Source organism: Bufo bufo, chromosome 3 (assembly GCF_905171765.1).
Source record: "Bufo bufo chromosome 3, aBufBuf1.1, whole genome shotgun sequence".
NCBI lineage: Eukaryota > Metazoa > Chordata > Amphibia > Anura > Bufonidae > Bufo > Bufo bufo.
In genome coordinates, this window is record NC_053391.1 from 126,516,394 (window position 1) to 126,544,044 (window position 27,651).

The following is a 27,651-nucleotide window of genomic DNA, read 5'->3' on the forward strand; positions in this document are numbered from 1 at the left end:
TCGGCACATTCAACTATGTAAAGAACAAAGTATTTCTAAAGAATATTTAATTCAGATCTAGGATGTGTTATTTTCGTGTTCCCTTTATTTTTTTGAGCAGTGTATATTCCCAAATACCTTTCATCATGTATAATGGCTAATTTTGTCTGGAGATCAATCGGGAAATGAAATGGCCGCCATCCAATTGGTCCACAAAAAAACCTGTCCTAATCACATAGAAGGACAAGTTACTTAAGAACACTGAGCTACAGAGCTGCCTCATCCTTCTCTCTAACTTGTCAGGGATTATCCTGAATACAGATCAGACCTTCAGCTGAATCTCTGTAGGAATGGAGTTAATGAGGAGACATGAAATACACAGAGGCGGGATGTGGCTAATGAGCAGCAGCTCTTGTATGCAGTCTCCATTACCACAGTCTGTCCTGTCTATACTGCATGTATCCTCATGAGCTCCATTCCCACAGAGATTCAGCTGAAGATCTTATCCGCTATATTCAGGATCATAATCCCTGACAAGCATAGAGCAGGATGAGGCAGCTCTTTAGCTCAGTGTTGTGAAGTAACTTGTCCTGCTGTGTGATTAGGACAGGTTTTGTGTGTACTAATAGTATGGTGGTCATTTTGTTTTTCCTGATTGTTCCCCAGACAAAATGAGCCATTATAACTAATCACCGGTATTTGGAAATATATTTATAATAAAGTAATATTTAAGTATTCTCATTTTCTTAAGCCTTTTAAGGACCGGGTCACCTTAAGGACCAAACAGATTTTTACAAATCTGACATGTCACTTTGTGGTGATAACTTTGAAACGCTTTTACTTATCCAAGCCATTCTGAGATTGTTTTCTCGTCAGATATTTTACTTCATGACAGAAGATTGGGTCCAAAAATTTGCAACTTTTAAAATTTAAATTTCTCTGTTTTTAAAACAGATAGTGATGCCTTCTAAAATTATTACTTTACATTCCACATATGTCTACTTCATGTTTGGATAATTTTGTGAATGGCATTTTATTTTTTGGGGATGTTAAAAGCAGGGCTGTGGAGTCGGAGTCGGAGGCGGGGGGAAATTTTGGGTACCTGGAGTCAGAGTCGGCAAACAATGCTCCGACTCCTACTAAATTTAGATTGGAATAAAAAAATAAAAATAAAAGTTTAAATGTCCCAATTCACAAAAAGTTATAATTAATGACTTCTCTACTGTAAGAATAAAGACCAATGCATGCAGTGCCTCACGTAACCGCAAAACGAACACGTTAAGTGGCCGTGAAGAAGCATGCTTTTCATGTGCTTCACTATATGGCACGCAACGCACAATTAGGAGCTGCAATACTTATACTTTCCATAGTGTTGTTTTCTGCTTTTACAGGTAACGCAGCGTCCATGTGTAACCTCGCCTCTCACTGATAAGGGATTAAATAAATATGTTTTTTGCAGGACTACAGTAGAGAGTGAGACACTTGTATAAGTGAAGGGAATGGAGGGCCAATAGTTCAAGACTGAAGCTGTAAACCATTGGAAAAACTGCTGTCATTTAGCTAAGGCTATAAAAACTTGTAAACTCCGATTGTTAGCTTAAACTTTAAACATGACTATGGGATTCTCCTAGTAAAATCATGTTTTAGAATAAATGCCCCTTCCTGGATCCTCCTTTGTTTTCATTGTGTTTGTCTTTTGCTTAAACTGTGCAATACAGTAGACTGTTGGCTTCCCAGCCAGTAGTCCTGTGGTAGGTTGCGTTTCTTTCCCTCAAGGAATGTATAAAATACATTCGCATATTAATACAGAGGAGTCGGGGAGTCTGAGTCGGAAGTACATAAAACTGAGGAGTCGGAACATTTATCTACCGACTCCACAGCCCTGGTTAAAAGTTTAGAAGCAAATCTTGAAATTTTTCAGAAAATTTGCAAAACCCACTTTTTAAGGACAAGTGCAGGTCTGAAGTCACTTTGTGAGGCTTGCATAATAGAAACCACTCAAAAATGACCGCATTTTAGAAACTACACCCCTCAGGGTATTCAAAACTGATTTTACAAACTTTGTTAACCCTTTAGGTGTTCCACAAGAATTAATGGGAAATGGAGATGAAATTTCAGAATTTCACTTTTTTGGCAGATTTTTCATTTTAATCAATTTTTTCCAGTTACAAAGCAAGGGTCAACAGCCAAACAAAACAATATTTATTGCCCTGATTCTGTAGTTTACAGAAACACCCCATATGTGGTAAAAAAAAAACTGCTGTATGGCCACACGGCAGGGTGCAGAAGGAAAGGAACGCCATATGGTTTTTGGAGGGCAGATTTCACTGGGATAATTTTAAGTTGCCATGTCACATTTGAAGACCCCCTGATGCACCCCTAAAATAAAAACTACAAAAATTTGACCCCATTTTGGAAACTACGGGATAAGCTGGCAGTTTTGTTGGTACTATTTTAGGGTACAGATGATTTTTCGTTGCTCTATATTACACTTTTTGTGAGGCAAGGTACACTTTTTTTTATTTTGTTATTTAAAACATTCATCTGACAGGTTAGATCATGAGCTATTTTTATAGAGCCGGTCGTTACGGACATGGCGATACCTAATATGTGCATTTTTTTTTCTTTTCTTATTATAAAATCAAGGGAAAGGGGCTTTTTAATTTATTTTTTATTTTAAAGCCCTTTTTTTTTTTTTTTTTTTAAACTTTATTTCTGTCCCACTCTGGGACTTCAACTTTTGGGAGTCTGATCCCCCTCTGCAATGCATTGCAATACAGTGAGTAGTACACAAACAAGTTGCCTAGGAGAACCAGCCTGGTGCCATTCTGGCAATGCATCCCCCGCCGTACATGCGCGGCGTTCTGCATTAAGGGGTTAATTCCCGGAGAACCCCTTTAAGGTGAAAATGTCCTTAAGGGGTTTAACTTGCTGTAGAAACTGTTTCATGTTTGTTCTGCTGAATAAGATTATCCGTTGTATTATGCAGTGCTCCAGACTAAAAAAAAATACCGGTACCTAGGAGCCATTGACTCTTGAACTGAAAAATTTTTAGCCACCAAATTTAAATACATATAATTATAATATAAAAAAAAAACTTGTAGGAGAAGATGAGACGCAGGTCACAGTAGTGAGCCAGCTCTACATACAGCATACTTCCTGCCAGTACTAGGAAACATAGACTACAGCAACACATACTGTACCTCTTCCATCGAGTGACATCTCCTGTCATGTAGACGTTCTCTTTCCTCCTCTCCATTTGACTCAGACCGCCATGACTGATTCTTTCAGCTGCATCTAGTCTCTGCAGAGTTTGTTAAAAACATGTTACATTTCTTAATTTTTCTGTAAGCCTCCCCAGATTTTCAACACAACCTCCCCACCCTGGTTTCCCAACATTGTCGTCCTGCTGTCTCTACCAGTCCTGTGCCCACTGTGCTCCCCAATGCCCCTGCTGAAAAAAGTGACCCCAGTACACAGTGTCTCTATGGTGCCTCCAGCAATTATAATGCCCCCTAGTGCCCTCCTCCAGTAATAATAATGTCTGCTAAAATGCCCCCATTAATAATAATAAAACCATATAATGTGCGCCCAGTAATAAAGCCTGTATAGTGTCCCCAAAAATGTCCCCTATTATGTCCCTGTAATAGAAATGCTCCAGCATTAATATCTCCTATTTTACCCCAGGTAAACATGCCATTATAGTGCCCCCAGTATTAATGTCCCCTATAGTGCCCCAGGATTAAAATGCCCCCCCAGTGCATCCAGTAATGCCCCATATAGTGCCCTCATAAAAAAAAAATGCCCTTGTAATGCTCCCTATAGGGCCTCACTATTAAAAGTCCCCAGTAATGGCCCTTATACTGCCCCCTGTATTACAAATTCCTCTAGAGTGCCACAATAATGCTGCCAGTTATGTCCCCCACAGTGATCCCCAGTATTAATGTCCCCCACAGCGCCCCTCCAGTGGTAGCGTCCCCCGCAGCGCCCACGTTCATGATGCAAGCCACAACCTCATCTGGTCTACGGACACATCGCTTCCCTGTGTCCCGGTGCAGGCAGGCGTGATTACGTAATCACGCATGCGCCAGCTGTGATGTCATCACGCACGCCTGCGTGGGTATTTACTACCTCATAGGTTTCGGGGCTTCTAAGCCTGAAGCCTATGAGGGTGATCGACGGCAGGGCAGAGAATGATCCTCTCCTGTGCCCCGCCGCAAGTCGCATTTTGGTCGCCATCTGGAGTACTGTTATGGGATGAAGCTTGAGAAGCACTGCCTGATAGAAATAATAATGTGCATTCATCATTATGGTATTTCAATTAAATGAGTTTAAAACAAAGTCGTTTTTTGGAACTATGATGTTGATGGCTAGTGTTAAGCGAATCGAGCTTCGGAATCCAAAGTCGGGTTTGGTACTGAGGTACCAGCCGGTCCAATTTCGGATTCCGAATTTTAAATGTTTTTAGAGATTTAGAAATGAATACCGAATTCATTCACCGTAGTCTTGCGCGACTTCAGGTGAAACTAATTTTGCATCCACAGAGTTGATACATTTTAATGCTGTACGGAGACTTTTGATCAACTCTGTCGAATCTATGATCCGAAGCTCAATTCACTCAAGCCTATTGATGGCCTTTGCTTAGAATAGTTCATTAATTTCAGATTGGTGGGAATCTGGTGGCCGACACTCTGACCAGCTAATTAGAGACCATATGCGCCGCTGCTTTTTCATTGTTCATCAGGCAAAGCTCTTAATTGTTTAGTGGCAGTGCGTGGTACTGCAACTCGGTTCCATTCAAGTGAATGAGCCTATTCTATAGATAAACAACTGATATCGTTAAGGCTCCATTCACACATCTGCAATTTCGCTCCGCATTTTGCGGAACGGAATTGCGGACACATTAATTTCTATGGGGCCGCACGATGTGCGGCCCGGATCCGGAATTGCGGACTCGCACTTCCGGGTCCGCAATTCCGATCCTGAAAAAAATAGAATCCTGTCCTATTCTTATAGGCATATTCTTAGTGCGGTGTTCCGTTATACTTCCCTACCTCGTGAGATTTCTCTACCCTTGTCACTTCCGGCCGCACCGGACATGACGTGAGGAGGTGTGCCGGAGGTGTGGCACGCCGCACAGGTGCATAACGACGGTGTAGGGAAATTTCACAGCAGAGTACGCCAACACTGCGCATGGCCAACACTGCGCATGCACTGGGAGCCTCGCCAGCTGTTGGGGTAGGGAAAAAGCACTGGCCCGTAATTTTTCTCTTGCCTAACAGCTGGTGAGGCTCCCAATGCAGTGTCGGCCGGTGTCCAGCTGAGAACATCCATCCGATCACCGCGCCTGCGCACTGGCCCGTCATTTTTCTTTACCCTAACCGCTGGTGATGTTCAGTGTCGGCCAGTAGGGAAATCTCACAGGTAGGTATATAGAACGGAACACCGGCAATGTGCGGTCCGCAAAATGCAGAACGCACATTGCCGCTGTCCATGTTTTGTGGATCTGCAAAACACACACGGATGTGTGAATGGACCCTAACCCGGATGTCCCGTCACTTTTCTTTACGTATTTTAGTAACTGTAGGAATTCCTTATGTGATGATAACAATTCTGGTGCATCTTTTCATATAACTGTCTTGCTATTCCTGTTGCATCTAAAAGTTTATCAATGACCTTGCCAGCAGGTTCAACTAGGTGTTACCAGATGTGAGTGACCCTACAGAGTTTGAATTTATCCAGTCAGTGCTGTCGGTTTCAGCCTGCAGGGACACCCCTGCAGACAGTATGTTCATGTGCGTGAGCCCCTACTTGCAGTTAGAGGTTGTCTCATGAAAATTACTCTACATTTTTCAAACCAGCACCTGGATCTGAATAATCTTGTAATTGCCTGTAATTAAAAATTTTGCATAGCCACTGAGTTATTCAATATAATATATCTGTACAGCGCCACCTGCTGTTTTATTTTTTCGTATTTCTTTGACCTGCTCACTGAGATGGCCGCACATGCTCAGTTTGATCCTTCAACTGCCTCCTGAGCTGTGATAGGGCGAGCATGGACACACCCCCTGAGCTGCAGCAGATAAGACACGGCCCCTGAGCTTTCAGCTTGATATAAATCTAGCAGAGCAATGAATGAGGAGATCTCTGGATCCATGTGAGGTACATGGCTGGTGCTAGCTTTGTTAGACAGACAGTCATGTTCTAAATGATGTCTGATTTTCATTTTTTATATTAGTCATAGGATAACCTTTTAACTATGACAGGCCTGGTAACATTCGAAAGGCTGGAGGCTGTCATGGTAACCGATAGTAACCTTGTGATTTAGCTGCGGGGCTCCGATCGGAAGTCTGAGGGAGCCCTCTCCCTCTGCCTAACTGCACAAATGCTGCGATCGCTATTGACCGTGGCATCTGTGGGATTAAATGACTAGGTTTGGCATCGCTGCCTATCCCGTTCATTGTGTACAGATGCCTGCTGTATTATACAACCTGCACCTGCGTTAAGGGGTTAAATCAGAGTTGTCAGGAGAGGTTACAGGTCTTAAAGGAAGAGTACTATTTCTTGCCTGATGAATTCAGACCTAGACCTGCCCACCTTCAAACCAGGAGGGATTCAAGATATTCCCCCCCCCCTCAGTAAAATGATTATAATAATTTAATGTAATTAACACATTTAATGGAGTAGCTAGCAAAGTCTGCTGGGTTTTCTTTTGCTAGTCAGCATTCCTGCTACTGTTCATTATATAACGGATGTGATTTTATGTATTGATTGAGCCCCACAAGAATTCATCTGTGATTTGTCTTGTCTGCGTACTAATACATCTGTTGCTCACCGCCTTCTGCCTGGATGTGACATATATCATCTTGCACGTAATCTTTCGAAATAGAAAGTGACGTTGCTTGTAGACATGGTGTTTACATGTTACTACTGTAATCTGAAAGTTATTTTCTGTGATTCTTTGTATTAATAGCATTTTTCCCACATATATGGTAGTAGTATATTTTTAACACTTGTGTCATGAGACATTTAGGGCAGATGGACTACATTACTACTTTCGCGTCTGTCAGTAGTGCCACTTGTACATTGATTATTCTACGAGATATTGCTTGCAGTGTGGGGATGTTGGCCCTTGTTTGCTGCTTACTGTTACTCCTGTGCCTTAATTTGTTAAAGGAGTTATCCTGGTTGCGCGGCACCGCATGTGATCCAGAAGTGGCTTCCACACGGGATCACTGTGCATCCCGGATAACCGCCTTAATGTCTTCACTCAAGGCTTCTAAACTGTTATATACCTCATTATTTATTTATTTATTTATTTATTTATTTTTTTTCAGGGCAAGGAGCGCCCCAGCCTGCAGCAGTTGCTCCAGCTCCACCACCTCCTAGCAAGCCTGCACAAAACTCTGGTAATGTATCTGTATAGAGTTAAAGGGAACCTGTCATCTCTACTAAGCTGCCATCAGTAATGGACCTGCTGATTTCAGTGGTCAGTTCTGGGCTGGCCGTCAGTACTTGTAGAATATGAACATGCCAAACCCTACTGCGTGCAACAGCCCTGCTAAAGAGACAGGTCTGATGAAGGCCCCTGCCCTTCCCGGCCACCTGACGATGCCTGTCCGGTTTCTTCCAATTTTTTCTAGGGAAGAAATCTGCCAGCCATCATCGAGGTTTGGTCAGCAAGCCTCATCGGACTCCTCTTCCTTGCAGTGCAGCAGGTCACTACTTTCTGCCAGCCCAGAAGTATCACAGCACAGAAATCAGCAGGTCTGCCACCACACTGTTGCTCTCAATGAGGGCACCATAGTAGAAGTGATAGGTTCGCTTTAAGACTAGTCTAATAGACCTTTGATTTGATTTTAAATTCCTCCAGGAGTAAATTGGAGAAATTGTACCAATGAAACTTCATCTTGCCCTGCAAAAACAAGCTCTTGCACAGCTACTGCAGCGCAACAATGAATAAATTCTGGCTCTTGGTATGCAGCACCGTAATGAGACGTGCTATAACATATGTATTTGGACCCATAGAATAATACATTAGTTATTCCGTATGGTGAATTTTTTAAAACTGCTTTTTCCCCCATTATCTCTCCCCAGAAAAAAAGTTGTAAAAGTTAACGGTGCCATCGACAGATTCCCCTCCCCTAAACGGTGCCATCGACAGATTCCCCTCCCCTAAACGGTGCCATCGACAGATTCCTCTCCCCTAAACGGTGCCATCGACAGATTCCCCTCCCCTAAACGGTGCCATCGACAGATTCCCCTCCCCTAAACGGTGCCATCGACAGATTCCCCTCCCCTAAACGGTGCCATCGACAGATTCCCCTCCCCTAAACGGTGCCATCGACAGATTCCCCTCCCCTAAACGGTGCCATCGACAGATTCCCCTCCCCTAAACGGTGCCATCGACAGATTCCCCTCCCCTAAACGGTGCCATCGACAGATTCCCCTCCCCTAAACGGTGCCATCGACAGATTCCCCCCCCCTAAACGGTGCCATCGACAGATTCCCCTCCCCTAAACGGTGCCATCGACAGATTCCCCTCCCCTAAACGGTGCCATCGACAGATTCCCCTCCCCTAAACGGTGCCATCGACAGATTCCCCTCCCCTAAACGGTGCCATCGACAGATTCCCCTCCCCTAAACGGTGCCATCGACAGATTCCCCTCCCTAAACGGTGCCATCGACAGATTCCCCTCCCCTAAACGGTGCCATCGACAGATTCCCCTCCCCTAAACGGTGCCATCGACAGATTCCCCTCCCCTAAACGGTGCCATCGACAGATTCCCCTCCCTAAACGGTGCCATCGACAGATTCCCCTCCCCTAAACGGTGCCATCGACAGATTCCCCTCCCCTAAACGGTGCCATCGACAGATTCCCCTCCCCTAAACGGTGCCATCGACAGATTCCCCTCCCCTAAACGGTGCCATCGACAGATTCCCCTCCCCTAAACGGTGCCATCGACAGATTCCCCTCCCCTAAACGGTGCCATCGACAGATTCCCCTCCCCTAAACGGTGCCATCGACAGATTCCCCTCCCCTAAACGGTGCCATCGACAGATTCCCCTCCCCTAAACGGTGCCATCGACAGATTCCCCTCCCCTAAACGGTGCCATCGACAGATTCCCCTCCCCTAAACGGTGCCATCGACAGATTCCCCTCCCCTAAACGGTGCCATCGACAGATTCCCCTCCCCTAAACGGTGCCATCGACAGATTCCCCTCCCCTAAACGGTGCCATCGACAGATTCCCCTCCCCTAAACGGTGCCATCGACAGATTCCCCTCCCCTAAACGGTGCCATCGACAGATTCCCCTCCCCTAAACGGTGCCATCGACAGATTCCCCTCCCCTAAACGGTGCCATCGACAGATTCCCCTCCCCTAAACGGTGCCATCGACAGATTCCCCTCCCCTAAACGGTGCCATCGACAGATTCCCCTCCCCTAAACGGTGCCATCGACAGATTCCCCTCCCCTAAACGGTGCCATCGACAGATTCCCCTCCCCTAAACGGTGCCATCGACAGATTCCCCTCCCCTAAACGGTGCCATCGACAGATTCCCCTCCCCTAAACGGTGCCATCGACAGATTCCCCTCCCCTAAACGGTGCCATCGACAGATTCCCCTCCCCTAAACGGTGCCATCGACAGATTCCCCTCCCCTAAACGGTGCCATCGACAGATTCCCCTCCCCTAAACGGTGCCATCGACAGATTCCCCTCCCCTAAACGGTGCCATCGACAGATTCCCCTCCCCTAAAACGGTGCCATCGACAGATTCCCCTCCCCTAAACGGTGCCATCGACAGATTCCCCCGCCCCTAAACGGTGCCATCGACAGATTCCCCTCCCCTAAACGGTGCCATCGACAGATTCCCCTCCCCTAAACGGTGCCATCGACAGATTCCCCTCCCCTAAACGGTGCCATCGACAGATTCCCCTCCCTAAACGGTGCCATCGACAGATTCCCCTCCCCTAAACGGTGCCATCGACAGATTCCCCTCCCCTAAACGGTGCCATCGACAGATTCCCCTCCCCTAAACGGTGCCATCGACAGATTCCCCTCCCCTAAACGGTGCCATCGACAGATTCCCCTCCCCTAAACGGTGCCATCGACAGATTCCCCTCCCCTAAACGGTGCCATCGACAGATTCCCCTCCCCTAAACGGTGCCATCGACAGATTCCCCTCCCCTAAACGGTGCCATCGACAGATTCCCCTCCCTAAAACGGTGCCATCGACAGATTCCCCTCCCCTAAACGGTGCCATCGACAGATTCCCCTCCCCTAAACGGTGCCATCGACAGATTCCCCTCCCCTAAACGGTGCCATCGACAGATCCCCTCCCCTAAACGGTGCCATCGACAGATTCCCCTCCCCTAAAACGGTGCCATCGACAGATTCCCCTCCCCTAAACGGTGCCATCGACAGATTCCCCTCCCCTAAACGGTGCCATCGACAGATTCCCCTCCCCTAAACGGTGCCATCGACAGATTCCCCTCCCCTAAACGGTGCCATCGACAGATTCCCCTCCCCTAAACGGTGCCATCGACAGATTCCCCTCCCCTAAACGGTGCCATCGACAGATTCCCCTCCCCTAAACGGTGCCATCGACAGATTCCCCTCCCCTAAACGGTGCCATCGACAGATTCCCCTCCCCTAAACGGTGCCATCGACAGATTCCCCTCCCCTAAACGGTGCCATCGACAGATTCCCCTCCCCTAAACGGTGCCATCGACAGATTCCCCTCCCCTAAACGGTGCCATCGACAGATTCCCCTCCCCTAAACGGTGCCATCGACAGATTCCCCTCCCCTAAACGGTGCCATCGACAGATTCCCCTCCCCTAAACGGTGCCATCGACAGATTCCCCTCCCCTAAACGGTGCCATCGACAGATTCCCCTCCCCTAAACGGTGCCATCGACAGATTCCCCTCCCCTAAACGGTGCCATCGACAGATTCCCCTCCCCTAAACGGTGCCATCGACAGATTCCCCTCCCCTAAACGGTGCCATCGACAGATTCCCCTCCCCTAAACGGTGCCATCGACAGATTCCCCTCCCCTAAACGGTGCCATCGACAGATTCCCCTCCCCTAAACGGTGCCATCGACAGATTCCCCTCCCCTAAACGGTGCCATCGACAGATTCCCCTCCCCTAAACGGTGCCATCGACAGATTCCCCTCCCCTAAACGGTGCCATCGACAGATTCCCCTCCCCTAAACGGTGCCATCGACAGATTCCCCTCCCCTAAACGGTGCCATCGACAGATTCCCCTCCCCTAAACGGTGCCATCGACAGATTCCCCTCCCCTAAACGGTGCCATCGACGGAAAAGATGCGGACACAGGATGCAGACCCGGACAAAAAAAGGCTTTTCTATTAAAGTGCCTGGCATTTGCGGTCCGCCGGTGTCTGTGTTTTGCGGATCCGCAATTTGCGGACCACAAAACACTTGCGGGCGTGTGAATGGACCCTTATCCAGTGCATTCCAGAACTGTAAAGGTTACATAGCATCATAAATCAATATAATGCTATGTGACCCCGGCAGTGCTGGAAGTTCAGGGCGGATGCTGTGCTGAGAGTCTGGAGCGTGACACTTGCTCGTCTGAAAGCACCCTAAGGTGTTACACTACAGTAAGGCCTCTTGCACACGACCGTATGTATTTTGCGGTCCGCAAAAAATATGGCTGACGTCTGTGTGCATTCTGTATTTTGCGAAACTGAACAGCTGGTCCCTAATAGAACAGTACTATCCTTGTCCGTTATGCGGACAATAATAGGACATGTTATATCCTTTAGTGGAACTGATAAATGGAATGCACACAGTACCTTACCTTCCGTGTTTGTTTGTATATATATATATATATATATATATATATATATATATAAATAATTTTTTTTTGGGCGGAACCATTGAAATGAATGGTTCCGCATACGGACCGTAAACATGGAACGGAAATAAAATACGTTTGTGTGCAAGAGGCCTAATGCTGTGATCCTGTCAGTGGATCAGAGGCCCGAACGGGACCTCTCACTGACAGAGTTTATCTCATTCAACTTGCTTTTGTGTGTGTTGGCCCTAAATGGCCAGGATCAGAATTCTGTGGGTGCTTTGCTCCCATGGTGTTCAGCCTGGTGATATTGGCCCCGCGTGTGTGAATCGGCTCTAATAGCGATTTCATTATTCTGATGGGTTTTGGGGTGCCATGTCGGACTAGGGCACGCTTTGATATGTTTTTGTATGTTGAGTAACATCTGCATTGCAGACTCTCATGAACTCTGGGAACTAATAATTCATCTGACCAGACCCCTTGAAGCATCTTGAATATGTCTGCGATATTATTCCTCGTGGGCTTTTGTGGGTTACATTGCTATTTTTTACTGTGTTATATTGTGCAAGCTTAAAAGCTTATGTGGTTGTAGACCTAGGAATTGAAAACTGCACTCAGTCCTAACCATATACAGTATGTCTGTCTAATAATTCTGCATCCTTAAGTGTGTTTTATTTATTTGGTCATCACCCTTAGAAAATCCATAGTAATCTCTTATCTTCCAACAGCTCCACTTTTATCCATGAACAAAGCGCTATCTAAACCATTTGGAGGAGGGGGTGCGCCAAATACACCTGGTGGCTCTCAGAGTAAAGTTGTGCCAATTGCCAGCCTTAACCCTTACCAATCAAAGTAAGTGTGGGATAAGCATAAAAAAAATAGTACAGTGCGCTAAACCTTAGACACATTACTTTCATTTTGAAAATCTCACTAAGACGTATTTTGTTGCCACCAAGCTGATCATTTATCAGACTGCTGCCACATGATGGTGAAAAACTGACACATGTGACAGCTTTTTTTTTTTTTTTTTTTTTTTTTTAACTGCCGTCACAATGTTTTCAGAACCGATGGCATACATTGGGGCTATTCACATTGGGGCTGTCTTTTTTTTTTCTTGTTTTGTAATGGCCAGTAAATAGCGTCCATCAAAAAATAGGACATGTCCTATGCAATGCAAAAAGTCCCAAAAGCCCTTTTTTGCAACTTTTTCAAGACAGAATTCTGGAGTGCAGGGTGTGATTATAGGGGTTATCCAATAGTATGAATAACCCCCACAATGCCAGAAAGATGCAGCTGTGTCGGGATCTGGAGAGACATGGGGACTGGGTAAGTTGTGCGGGTCAAGCTGTAGCAGCATCGTGGTGTTGAAGTGGTTGTCTCATCTTGCCATTACTAAGGCCAGATGACAGTCCTGACCACCAGCCAGCCGGGAAACGGCAGAGTGTTCTTGCATCTGCTGTTTCAGTAGCTCCCATTGCGGTGCACGAGAGCTACAGAAACAGCGTAGCACAGCAAGCTATACTGTTTCTGAGTTAGGGAAATATCATAGCTTGCTGTGCTACCCTGTTTCCATAGCTCACATGCACTGTAATGGGAGCTACTGAAACGGCAAGCACCGGAACGGTCCACTGTTTCCAGCCGGCTGGTGGTCAGGACTGTGTCTTAAAGGGAACCTGTCACCGGGATTCTGGGTATAGAGCTGAGGACATGGGTTGCTAGATGGCCGCTAGCACATCCGCAATTCCCAGTCCCCATAGCTGTGTGCTTCTATTGTGTAAAAAAAAACCTATTTGATAGATATGCAAATTAACCTGAGATGAGTCCTGTATGTGAGATAAGTCAGGTATAGGACTCATCTCAGGCTAATTTGCATATCTATCAAATCGTTTTTTTTTTACACAATAAAAGCACACAGAGCTATGGGGACTAGGTATTGCGGATGTGCTAGCGGCTATCTAGCAACCAATGTCCTCAGCTCTATACCCAAAATCCCGGTGACAGGTTCCCTTTAACTCACCTTAGTAACGGTGAGATGAGACAACCCCTTTAAGTGATCTGAATCAGAGTTATTTCCTATCTTGGTGGCTGCAGCCAGGTGTCAGCTGTTTACACAGCTGGCGGCCGCGCCATATATAGTTCAGTCATTTAGTGCAAATTTTTTCTGCAGAATTTATTTTTATTCTTTATTTGCTTCTGAAATGTAAAGACAAGTGCTTTCTTGAAGTATTCTTCATTACATTTTCTGCCATTCTGAAGTCTTTGTAAGACCTTCTCCGCCTAGCTACTGGTGTTGCAGAATCTGACATAAATCCATCGGAGCACTGGTCCTGTTTCTGACAGCTGAGTTGGCAGCGGAGGGTTGTACACAGCGAATGTACGTGGGAAGAGAGGGAGAATCCAAGGATTGCACCTCACTCAGGCTGGGCTTAGAGAGGGAAGGCGACCGCATCCTGGACACACAGACCTCATGAGAAGTCTGCAGCTAGCATACTGGGGGTCTGAAAAGAGCTATTTTTATATAGCGCCAACATATTCCACAGCCCGAGTGTACATGTACCATCAAAATCAGACCTTAGAGTAGCAAAGTCATTAACCATTAAAACAAAGTAGTGAGAAAATGAATGGCGATTACAGTTAAACTTAATGTAACTTATTTTACTGAAGGTAAAAATCATTAGGTGTCCATGGCCTGTCTTCACCTTGGGGCAGAAATCATACTGCACAGCACAGGCCACATTCTAATATGGACAGGTCTTTTTAGCCAAGCTGGGAGCTTAGATATGGTGCCTTGTTGTATTTCACATTATAGGTTTGAGTTCTAGGGCCATGAAGATTGCTTTTTTAAGCCTAGTACTAATGCCCCAGCAGTAAAATCCACTCCAGATGCGGCCATCTCTGTACGATTCTGACTGCAGAGAGGATAAAGCTAGGGCTTGTTACTTTGGATTGCTGATGGTGAATTTTACTGACGGAAAACAGTTGGTAGATCATCTCTTAGGGCTCATTCAGATGGCCGTATGCTGTCCTCAAAAATGCGGATCTGTTTTTTTTTGCGGTTTAGATGCTGTCCTATTCACTTCTATGGGGCCCTTTTATTCCATTGCCCGGCTTAGCAAAGCAAATGAAACGTGTCCTATACTTGTCAGTGAAAATCAGAACATGGCCTCATTAACGTCTATGGATCAGCAAAAAAACAACCGGATTTTGCGGACAGCATACGTCTGTCTGAATGAGCCCTTAGACTGGTATTTCTACCTTGAACACAGGATATTGCGTAAGTGTTAGATGGATTCATGTCCCACCTCTGTGTGGAGGACTGGAGCTCCCTGATCGCTCTTGCTGCCGCTGCATAGTGTCTCAGGCTGTGTGGACACCGCTGTCTCAATGCAAGTCTAAGGGAATTACAGAAACAGCTGAGCATCAGTCTGTCTTGGTTCTTCTGGTTGCAGTGGCCACCAACTGCCTCACCAGGCAGGGCGGGGAGCCCCCTCTTCTCCACACAGTTGGTCCCAGAGATATTTGCATTTATTATAAATGTATGCAACTTACTGTGGATATGCTTTAAATGTCGAAGTGAGGAATACCCCTTTAGCTTCGGATGCAAGAACTCTACAGTGTGCACACCACATTTGTTATGCCCAGTGGCAATGCTTGTCTGCTTTTTTTTTCCCCCAATATGGCTGGTACTAAAGAGAAAATGAGGTGATTGGCTTTATTATGGGGCCAAGATGTGGTACTGCTATACGAAGTAGGATTGTGGTTTTAAAATCCCTGTCCACAAGTTTTGTATTGCGCAATGCGGTGTTTGGACGAGCTGAACATAGCCTTAGAAACACTGGTGCAAATTGCTGTGAGCGCCCAACTCTTTGCAGAACTAGGTTCTCTGTAAAGTGAGCCCTTTTGGCTGTCTCGTTTCCCAGCATGAACATTAATGTAGCAGGCATTAGCTCGCATTATCCCATTTCCACTGTGGTAGTTTTAGTGTAAACCTTGTCTAGAATATTGAATTTTCTTGCAGAGTGCGGGCTGTGTGCTGCTGTAGAGAAAAGGGGGGTTTACAAACTACTAGCAATTGATTAGATTTGTTGGCTGTGCTAAAACCTGTAAAAGCTTCCTGTGGTACGACACACTCGCTGCTTTCAAATGTTCTCCTCTTTATCTGTTATTTAACTCTATGCTATCCCAGAACAGATCTCATTTTTTAAAATCCTTTTTCACATTAACCCCTTCCCGACTGCAATCCGTTTATATACGTGATATTTGCACATGCCCCGTGCAGTTATCACGTGTATAAACGTCAAACCAGTCCTTTAATCAGCGCTTGGATTAAAGCTTCTGCTGCTGTCACGGACAGCATATAGTGCAGTAATGCCGGAAAGGGACCAATCAGAGTGGCCCCTTGCCGACAATCGATCCGATTGGTTAGTCTGTGCAGACTAACCAATCGGATCGCGGCAGTGAAAAAAATGCCGGTTTCAGGCTCTGATCTGCGCTCTGCAGATCAGAGCCTGAAATCAGATAGTGTCCTCGTAATACCTCTTCCTCCCCCCCCCCCCCCCCCCCCCCCCCCCCCCGATCTGTGCCCCTTCAAGCCCCCCTTGTGTCCGCCTGCAGCTCATCTGCTCCTGCGCTTATCTCCTAGAGGCAGCTGCCCTGATGTGGTCCGCCCCCGCCCCATGCATTATCACCCGCCCCTCCTGCCATAGCCTCCATCAATGTTGGCGGCCGTACCCCCCCGATCCCCCCTCCCTCCCCCCTTTCCAGCGCTGCCCCTGATCCTCCTGCTGTGTGTGATGGCGGCTCCATTCCTGAGACACCGCCATCAGCAGAGTGTCAGCTCTATGCTGACACTCTCCTGTAACCCCATAGATGCCGCGGTTGTGGCATCCATGGGGTTAATAGAGGGAGGGAGCTCCCTCTCTCAACCATCGGGGCTGCAGCGCTGTGATTGCAGCACCCGATGGTTGCCATGGCAACCGGACGCTTTGCTAAAGCGTCTGCTGTTGCCACCTACAGGGCATTACAGGGCATCTAATAGTATTATACTTTGCAATGCAAGAGCATTGCAAAGTATAGTACAACAATCAGCCCCACTGGATCTTCATGATCCAAGAGGGACTTGATAAAAAAAGAAAGTGAAAATAATAAAAATGAAAAAAATAAAAATGTAAATTAAAAAAATTACCTTTTTCCAATAAAAAAAATGAAAAGATAAAATAAAATACATATATTAGGTGTCACCGCGTCCGTAACGACAGTCTCTATAAATATATCACATGATAGACCCCGTCCGATAAACACCATAAAAAAAAGTGCCAAAAAAGCTATTTTTGTCACCTTACATCCAGGGCTGTGGAGTCGGTAGATAAATACTCCGACTCCTCAGTTTTATGTACTTCCGACTCAGACTCCTCTGTATTAATATGCGAATGTATTTTATACATTCCTTGAGGGAAAGAAACGCAACCTACCACAGGACTACTGGCTGGGAAGCTGCTTTCTCCTTTGTGTGCTTATCTGCTGCTGAAGATAGGGCAGTGGGAGGATCCAGGAAGGGGCATTTATTCTAAAACATGATTTTCCTAGGAGAATCCCATAGTCATGTTTAAAGTTTAAGCTGACAATCGGAGTTTACAAGTTTTTATAGCCTTAGCTAAATGACAGCAGTTTTTCCAATGCTTTACATCTTCAGTCTTGAACTATTGGCCCTCCATTCCCTTCACTTATACAAGTGTCTCTCTCTAGTCCTATGGAAAGTATAAGTATTGCAGCTCCTAATTGTGCGTTGCGTGCCATATAGTGAAGCACATGAAAAGCATGCTTCTTCACGGTCACTTAACGTGTTCGTTTTGCGGTTACGTGAGGCACTGCATGCATTGGGCTTTATTCTTACAGTAGAGAAGTCATTAATTATAACTTTTTGTGAAAATTTAAACTTGCTTTTTTTTTTTTTTTTTATTCCAATCTAAATTTAGTAGGAGTCGGTGCATTGTTTGCCGACTCCGACTCCAGGTACCCAAAATTTCCCCCGACTCCGACTCCACAGCCCTGCTTACATCACAAAAAGTGCAACAGCAAGCAATCAAAAAGGCTTATGACCCCCAAAATAGTACCAATCAAACAGTCGCCTCATCACGCAAAAAATTATACCCTATTTAAGACAAAAAAAAATCGCCCAAAAAATCAAAAAGCTATGGCTATAGAGACACTAAAGCATCATTTTTTTTTTTGGTTACACAAATGCTATTTCTCGCCCAGTTTCCTTGGGGGACACAGAAGACCTTGGGTATAGCTCATCTCCATAGGAGGCGTGACACTAAGTGAAAGCTGTTAAGCCCCTCCTCCACAGCTATACCCTCAGCCTGGAGAGAAAGGCAGCCAGTTTTTGCTTAGTGTCCAAGGAGGCAAGACACTCCCTGCTCTGCAGGGCTGGTTTCTCCTTGTTTAAATTTTAGATTTTTACTTTTTTCTTTTCTTTTTGTTCCAGATCATCAGGGATAACAGAGTCGCACTAGACCTCTCTGTTCTCCCGGGGTTGAGCTGCGCCAGTGCCGGTCACCCGCACTGCTGCCTCCCCCACAGAAGGCAAGGTGGATCAGGGCAGCCCAGCTCCCCTACATCCCGCCAGCGCAAGGGTCGCCCGCACGCCAAGTCCCTCTTCCAGCGTCCTGCCACTACGGTGCCAGTAGCTGAAGGGGCGACCCTGCTGGAACGGACCGAGGGTGAAGACGGCTGTGGTAAGAAAGAGGCTTCTCCAGCCCTACGTCCCCCCCCCCCCCCCCCCCCACCCTGGTCTCCTGCGTGCCTGACCCCCATACTGGGCCTCTAGTCCCCTGCTGGATCTATGCTGGCCCCTGGGGTGCCGCAGAGCGGCAATTTCCTTCTGCCTCCCCCTGCCTGGCTCCCATAGACATGCAGCCAGTGGCTGTCTCCACAGCCAGCTACAGAAGCGGCAACTAACATGGGTGGAAATCAGCACAGGCATCTCCTACCGGAGTGTTGCTCAAGGCCTGAGGCTCCTGACGGCTGTGGAGTAAGGCCTCGCCTCCGGCCGACATTGGTAGTCCGGTGCGACCGGGCGCCGCAAAATCTTAGCCCAGGCTCCGCGGCCTGCTAGGCCGCCATTACGGGTCCCTGACTCTTCCGACCGGCGGGGTGGGCTCCCGCGGCCGGCAAGCCGCCATTCCGAGCCCCTGACTCTTCCGGCCGGCGGGGTGGGCTCCCGCGGCCGGCAAGCCGCCATTCCGAGCCCCTGACTCTTCCGGCCGGCGGGGTGGGCTCCGGCGGCCGGCTTTGGGCTTGACGTCTATGCCCAGCAGGCCCCGGCTGACCGTTGGTGCCGGCCGGTGGGGCTCCGCTAATTTAGCCCAGGTTTCGCGGCCTGCTGGGCCGCAATTCCGACCGGCCCGCGGGGTGGGCACCCGCGGCCGGTTTGATGCGCCACTCCGCCTCAGGTCCCGGCGGTACATACCGGGCGCCGCAAATTTAGACCCCGGCTTCACGGCCTACTAGGCCGCAAAATTCCGGCCTCTGGTGGAGGGGGCGGGAACTTCTCCAGGCGCGAATTCTTCCCGCCGGGAGGTTCCTCCGCCCCCCCCAGGGGATCGCAGCGCCGCCCTCCAGGCCGGATCCATGTTAACCTTTGGGTACAGGCCGGCTCTCAATGGGCCTGTATGGCTGGCCCCCCTTTTCCTGACTATCTGTGCCCCTATAGGTGGCCCCCCTTTAGCCTCAGAGAAGCTGTGTTTTTAATTTAAAAAAAAAAAAAAATGAAAATAAAAAATAATAATAATAACAGATTTCTATTGGACTGCGCAGGACGCTGCAGCCTCATCAGTAGTGCTGCATGTCTGCATGCCCTCTTTCCACAGGCGGCATAGTGTTGCGCTCCCAACCTGCGTAGGTGCTAGGGCATTTCCCTTTTTAGGTGGTTTTTCTGCCCTCTTCCAGGATACGGCGCTGGCCAAGTGCATGCGGCCCTTCCGTAGGCAGCATTCATCATCTCTCCAGTTATGGTGCCTGCCATGTGCATCCCCCCCCTCCTAGGCGGGATACTGCACTCTCCCTGGCTGCCGGCTGGCCAGGTGCATGACCCCCTTTTTAGGCGGAATACTGCACCTTCACCGGATACGGTGCTGGCCATGTGCATGACCCCCTTCCATAGGCGGAATGCTGCACTCTCTATGGATTTGCTGCCGGCCATGTGCGTGACCCCCTTCCATGGGCGGAACGCAGCGTTCTCACTGGATTCGCTGTCGGCCATGTACGTGACCCCCTTCTCTAGGCGGAACGCTGCACTCTCACTGGTTTCACTGCCGGCCATGTGCGTGACCCCCTTCCATGGGCGGAACGCAGCGCTCTCACTGGATTCGCTGTCGGCCATGTGCGTGACCCCCTTCTTAGGCGGAACGCTACACTCTCACTGGATCTGTTGCCGATCATGTGCATGACCCCCCTTTTTAGGCGGAATACTGCACTCTCACCGGATACGGTACTGGCTATGTGCACGACCCCCTTCCATAGGCGGAACGCTGCACTCTCTCTCATGTGCTATGATGTACTTATGTACTATGTTGCTATGCTGCACTCTCACTGGTTTCGCTGCCGGCCATAGGCATGACTCAGGCAGCATACATACATCCCTCCGTCTGTGGTTGTTTTCTCGCAGGTACGTTGCTGGCCATGTGCAGGTACCCCATACATGGCAGGGTGCTTGCACTCTCGCTGGATCCGCTGTCGGCCATATGCATGACCCCTCTTCCGTGGGCGGTGTACGCACTCTCGCTGGATTCGCTGCCTGCCATGGGCATGCCTTCCTTCCTCAGGTGACATACACACATTCTCACTGACTGTGTTTGTCTCTCACCAGTACGATGCTGGCCATGTGTATGACTCCCATATATGGCGGGTGCACGCACTCTCTCTGGATGAGATGCTGGCCATGTGCATTACCCCCCCCTTTTTTTCTGGGCGGCATGCTACACTCTCACCGGATACCTTGCTGGCCATGAGCATTGCCCTCTAACATGGGTGGAACGCTTGCACTCCCATTGGATACGGTGCTGGCCTTGTGCGTGGCCACCCCTCATTCCATGGGCAGAATTTGGCACGCTCATGAGATTCACGGCTGTCCTTGTATGACTGTGCTGGACTTGTACATGTCCCCCTTCATTGGCAGAGTAGTTGCACTCTCGCTAAATCAGTGTTGGGTGTATTATTGCACACTCACTTAATGCTAGGATAACCCTGTGCATGTTCCCCTTTCACTAGGTGGACCTCCTGCGTTCATGCTGGATTATAGGGTATGTCCTGCTTCTCTGAAGTAGGTACGGCCTTAGGCATCACTCCCTTTTGGGACCTGCCTTTGCACTCTTGCCAACTGCAGTTTGCCAGATACAATTTCCCCCCTTTTCGGGGCGGACTGCTTGCGTTCCATCGCATGCTATACTAGGCTTGTGCATAACTCCCTTTCAGGTTGCACTTTGCAATTCCGTACATGCTGTGGCACTCTGTGGCGAGCCCCCCTTTCTCGCTAAATTAACCTTTTGCAGTGAGCGGACGTTCTTGTGCGTTGTTTGGGCCGTGTATGCCTTCTCCTCCTGTAGGTGGGTTGGCCTTCTCACTGCTTACGGTCTGCTCGTACGTATGCCTCATCTACTTCCTGCGGCATACTTTTGTTTTCTTGGGATACGATGCTTGCCACAAACCTTGCACTCGTCTCTAAGGAGTTCATTCTGTCCACCTGACCCGGACGGGCTCTACTTGCTCTCTGCTGCACGGAGCTGGGTGGTACTCATTCATTTAGTTGGCCCTTCATCCCAGGGAATGTTCGTGGTTCCTAGATGCGTGCCCATTCGTCCTTCCGCGGTATTGCTTCCCTGCGCTAGTGGTCACATGGTCGAGAGTGCGGTTGTCTGGAGCGCCCCTCGAATTCTTCGTTGGCTCTGGCAGGACTGCGGTTCCCTTGCCTGCTGCAATTTCCTCCTCTTCGGATGTAGTGTGGTATGAGTCCTTCCTCTTGGCGCCTCTACGCTACAGTCTGATCTGCTACCAGGTGCGGGCCGCTTTTCTCGGGAAGGTCACCCAAATTCTCTTGGGTGCTCGATTACCCAGGTCCGGAGGACCTCCGCCTTGGGTTCTTCAGGGTATTCTCCTTCTGCGAGGCGGTGAACCGGGCATCTCACAGTGTAGCAGGGTTCTGCTTTTGAGCTGTCCTATGGCTTCCCTGTTGCCCACTCCTCCGTTCGGTTGGAGGGTGTTATGCCGGCCTCTGTCTCGACTACCTTATCTCGCCGGCTCTGTTTGGCCCCCGCTCGGTACAGATCACTCTGATGTGGCTTCTGTCCCGCCAGACTTCAGAGGTTGTTCCTTCACTGTCCTCCGCTCTGGGGAGAGCATGGTTGTCATGTGGATGGTTCCGGTGTTCCTTTTGGCCTCGTACTGTCTCCCTTGTTCACACTGGCTGTATTAGCTGTGCCGATTTATCGAGTCTACCGCGTTCTGTCCTCCCGCTGAGTGCAGATTGTGTGGTCCATTCTAAGACAATGGTCCTGCTGTAGACTTACCTTCTCGGTAACTTGGGGGGACTACCTTTCGATCCAGATTGTCCTTTGATCTCCTACACCGGGACTGTAGAACATGGCTACATCAGCATGGACTATAGCCTGTCTTGTCCTGGCATCTGGAGGATGCTGGGCAGACCCTTTTGGTTCCTTTCCGTCTGTCCTTCTGGTCCCCCACTCGGGTGGATACGGGACAACGTTGCTCGGGGGCCGACGGGACCAGTTTGTCAACTTCTGCCCGTGTTACTGGTCTGCGCCTGATCACATTTGGTTTTTCGCCCGCTTGCCAGGCGACTCCAGCGGGTTCGCTACTGCTCGCTCCTGGCTGTATTTCGTCCAGGATCTGTCGTAAGACTTATGGTTTTTTTTTTTTTTTTTATCTGGGGTTCTGTGGGAAGCTGTGCATTCCCCACTCTGACTTTTCTCTCCCCATGGTTCTGTCTTTTTTCCAGTCCGGCCTGGACCTGGGACTGGGATTCCTTTACTTGAGGTATCGGTGTCAGCGCTGTTCTTCCCTTCCAGCGTTTCCCCAGCCCTCTGGGCCTGTCAAGACCTTCTTACTCGAAATGGCTCTTTGGTTCCTCTGTACTGTCCTTCGGTACCGCCCTGGGAACTACATACTGAGTTCTCGGCGCTCCAATCTTGTCCTTGGAGCCGTTACAGAAGTTCTCTCTACCCCTCCTGTCCTGTACGGTTGTGTTTCCGTATCAGTCGTGTCTCTGACGGGTGCCTGAATGGTCCCCTTTTTGTTCTGAGCCTTCTGTCTTTTCCCAGGACAGGGCTGTTCTACATCCCGTTCCTTCCTTCTGAAGGTGGTGTTTGCTTTCGCTTCAACACTTCACCAATTTGGACGTTGTTTGGGCCTTGCAGTTTTTACTTGGAGATCTCCGACTCTTGTCGACGTTCGGTCTCTTGGGTTTCCTGGAGGTCCGCGCTTAGAGTTGACGGACTCCGGGGTGGTTTTCCTCCGCTTTATCAGATTGGCTATTGCTGAGGTTACCGCACCGAGGGCAGGATTCTGCCTTTGCTGTCACCGTTCATTTCACCAGAGCGGTCGGTGCCTCCTGGGCCGGAGGCTTTGGGCTTCGGCCATGCATTTGAGCAAGGCGGCCACAGGTCTTCCTTGCACGCTTTACAGAGTTCTACAGGGTGCATACTCTGGCTTCGGCGTATGCTGCCTTGGTCCGCCTGGGTCTGCAGGCGGCGGTTCCTTGATGCCTTCGGGTGCTTCGCCTTGGAGCTGTGGTCCCTCCCCTTTTGGACTGCTTTTGAACGTCCCAAGGTCTTCTGTGTCCCCCAAGGAAACTGGGCGAGAAAACGAGATTTTTGTATAACTTACCAGTAAAATCTCTTTCTCGCTCTTTCCTTGGGGGACACAGCACCCACCCATTCGTTGTTTTTCTCTACACGGTTTCCGAGTTTGTGTTACCCGTTGGGTAGTTGGCTTGTTGGTTCCTTGTTGGACTTTGCCTTTTCTCACTGCTTGGACACGCAACTGGCTGCCTTTCTCTCCAGGCTGAGGGTATAGCTGTGGAGGAGGGGCTTAACAGCTTTCACTTAGTGTCACGCCTCCTATGGAGATGAGCTATACCCAAGGTCTTCTGTGTCCCCCAAGGAAAGAGCGAGAAAGAGATTTTACTGGTAAGTTATACAAAAATCTCGTTTTTTGTGTAAAACTTAAATAAATAAGAAAAAGTATACATATTAGGTATTGCCACGTCCGTAACGATCTGCTCTATAAAACTATCACATGACCTAACTCCTCAGATGAACGCTGTAAAAATAAATAAATGAAAACTGTTCCAAAACAGCCAATTTTTGGGTCACCTTGCCCCATAAAGTGTAATAATGAATGATCAAAAAAGCCTATGTACCCAAAAATGGTACCAATAAAAACCTCAACACTTTCTGCAAAAAACGAGCCCCTGCACAAGACTATCGTCAGAAAAAAATCTGCCTTCCAAAAACTGTATGGCATTCCTTTCCTTCTGCGCCCTGCCGTGTGCCTGTACAGCAGTTTACGACCACATGTGGGGTGTTTCTGTAAACCGCGGAATTAGGGTAATAAATATTGAGTTTTGTTTTGGCTGTTAACCCTCAATGTGTTAAAGAATTTTTTTTTTTATAAAATGGAAAATCTGCCAAAAAAGTGAAATTTAGAGATTTCATCTCCATTTTCCTTTAATTCTTGTGGAACGCCTAAAGGGTTAACAAAGTTTGTAAAATCAGTTTTGAGTAACTTGAGGGGTGTAGTTTCTAAAATGGGGTCATTTATGGGGGTATCCACTATGTAGGCCCCACAAAGTGACTTCAGACCTGAACTGGTCCTTAAAAAGTGGGTTTTGGAAATTTTTTCTTAAATTTTAAGAATTGCTTCTACACTTCTAAGCCTTTTAACGTCCTAAAAAAATAAAATGACATTTCCAAAATGATGCCAACATAAAGTAGACATATGGGGAATGTTAAGTAATAAATATTTTATTAGGTATGACTTTCTGTTTTAGAAGCAGAGAAATTGAAATTTTGAAAATTGTGAATTTTTCTAAATTTTTGGTAAATTTGGGATTTTTTCATAAATAAAGGTGAAATATTTTGACTCAAATAAATGACTATCATGAAGTACAATGTGTCACGAGAAAACAATCTCAGAATGGCTTGGATAAGTAAGTGTATGTCGTCAGATTTGTAAATTTTGACCCTGACACTAGGGCATCAATGACCCTTGGTCATGAAAGGGTTAATATCATTTAGCTAGTATGAGTTCCCCATACGTTTTTGAAGTTCTTGAGGGGATCACAGACAGCTATAACACAAATCTAGTTACATTCATAGTCTTTCACAATACTATATATGCAGATAAGGCTAAGTTCACATCTCAGTTTGGGAAGTCCAGTAGTCTTGCAGAGAAGCAGAGTTACTGTATCCGGCATAGCAGGGCACTACTGGATCTTCATCCATTATAATGGGATCCGGCAAGTTTCTGGCATAAATGCCATCATTCTGATGGAAAAATACCTCTGCATGCCTAGCATCACTGGAGTCCTGGGTTCTGATCTCACCAAGGACAACATCTGCATGGGTTTCCTTTGAGTACTCTGGTTTCTTCCTGCAGTATGAAAAAAAAAAAAGGCCTGATGCTTAAACTGGTTAAAATTACTGACATGGACAATATTGCAGGAATTCGTTAGAAAAAACTAGTGCAAAACAGTAATTGGGAAGGCCTACAACATACTTCCGTCTTGTGAAAATTTTAATCGGCCAGGTTGGAAAATTTTGGTCAGCTACCAGGGTGTAAAATGATCGGCCAAACTTAGCTGCTCATTTGCCACTGTGCTCAAGATAAAGGTGTTCGGCCAGAGCGCAACATGGACGGACGTGTGTAACTGAGCTCCGTCTCTAAAGCCCTGACTTTGTCATTATCCTGAACTTACCGACCGCAATCATATCACCCACGGAGGAGAGGAGATCGGGACGTCCCCGTAAAACAGGGATGGCGCGCAATAGGGCGCAGTCGGCGACTGAAAGGCTCAGAGAATTTGCCAGGGTCGATTCCCAAGATGGCGCCGGCTCTGAACCGCGTGCACAAGCGGTTATCTCCCGGAGTGCTTCTCCTGCTCCTAGTGAGGACGGTTCACCGGATGCTGAACCCTCACTCAAGCAAGTGACCGATCAGTTACTTCAGGCAATAGCTACTTGCCGCTCTTCTCTGTCTGGGAAGATGGAGGAGGTGAAGATAGATATCGGCCTCCTGAGACATGACATGCAGAACATGCGAGATCGTATTGCGGAGGTGGAGAACCGTGTATCTACGGCAGAAGATCAGCTGAACCCACTACCAGCTCGTTTAACCGAATTGGAAAAGAAGGTGGATTATTGGCAGCAAAAGTGTGACGACTACGAAAATCGTTCACGTCGCAACAATCTGCGCATAGTGGGGCTCCCTGAACGTGCGGAGGGTAATAACCCATGCGATTTTGTGGCAACATGGCTGCGAGCCACTTTCCCGGATGCCGTCTTCTCCACTGCCTTTATTGTTGAGAGAGCGCACAGGGTACCTGCCAAACCTCTGCCGCCTGGAGCACCGCCGCGGCCATTGTTGGCGCGCCTCCTGACATCGGCGGATCGTGACCACATTCTGCAGTTGGCCCGACGCAAGCAGGAGCTCCGCTTTGAGAATGTAACGGTCATGCTCTTTCCGGACTTCTCTGCAGAACTCCAGAAGCGCAGAGCAACGTTCAGTGATCAAGAGGCGCCTTCGTGATCTAAACATACCATATTCTATGGCCTACCCAGCCAGGCTACGGGTAGTAGATGGGGACTCCATTAAGTTCTTTAACAATCCTGCTGAAGCCGCGGCCTGGTTGGACGGACAACCGCGCCCAGCAAGACCTCAGAGATGAACACTCTCTGCTCCTTTTCGATGCTATTACTTATCCAGGTTTTTCTTATGCATCGCTTATGTGCCTTACTCATTTTATAGTATAATGCTATCCATGTTAGTTTTTTTTTCATCACTTGTTATTTATTACCCTCTGCGTCACATGTGCTCACAGCATGACACTGCTGTGTAATACTGTTGTCTTCTAGTGACTGTACGCAGCGTTTATCTTAGTGGTGATATGCAGTATCCTATAATCCCCTGACTATGGAAGAAAGGTGGTGTGATTGTTGGTACAAGATTGAGGGGCCTTCCTCTCAGATAGTTATGCCTATATAATACAAAGTTGGGGCATAAGCTCCTATCCTTCTTTACCTATTTACAGTGCGAAAGGTTAAGCTAACCAGTAGCACACCCCGTGTACTTGTGTGCCACACAGGATTTACCGCCGGGCATCTCGCTGCATACTTACAATGCCCTGGATGCTTGGCGCTGGATCCATTTTTATGATGATCTTTTTGAAACCAATGTTAATTGTTTGGTCTTTACTAGTTCATAGCTACCATTTCATGCTCATCTACGTACTATCACATTATGTGAATGATCTGCAGAGATATGGCGGGAGACGGATGTGTATGATAGAGGGTGGGGGGAGAAATGTATATTTCACTGTCACAATGGCAGAAATACGGTTGATGTCTTGGAATGTCAGGGGCCTTGGGAGTGTTAGGAAACGCACGATGGTGTTTTCAGCGATCGGGAGGTTTAATCCTCATATCCTGTGTTTAGAAGAGACCCATCTACTCCATGATAAGACTAGAAGATTATGTAGGCCATGGGTCCAATGGTCTAGCCACTCATGCTATTCCAACTTGGCAAGGGGAGTTTCTCTCATGGTTCATAAAT

The 27,651-nt window shown here is 47.8% G+C and overlaps 1 protein-coding gene across 1 annotated transcript in view; it reads left to right on the top strand.

The window, feature by feature from the left end:
• The window catches only part of RPA1 (replication protein A1), an 86,607-nt gene that overhangs the window by 32,227 nt on the left and 26,729 nt on the right, over nucleotides 1–27,651 (top strand). The window contains exons 6-7 of the mRNA XM_040423561.1: nucleotides 7,317–7,388; nucleotides 12,534–12,657. Of these exons, the coding sequence (XP_040279495.1) occupies nucleotides 7,317–7,388; nucleotides 12,534–12,657 (196 nt within the window). The remainder of the gene's footprint in view (nucleotides 1–7,316; nucleotides 7,389–12,533; nucleotides 12,658–27,651) is intronic.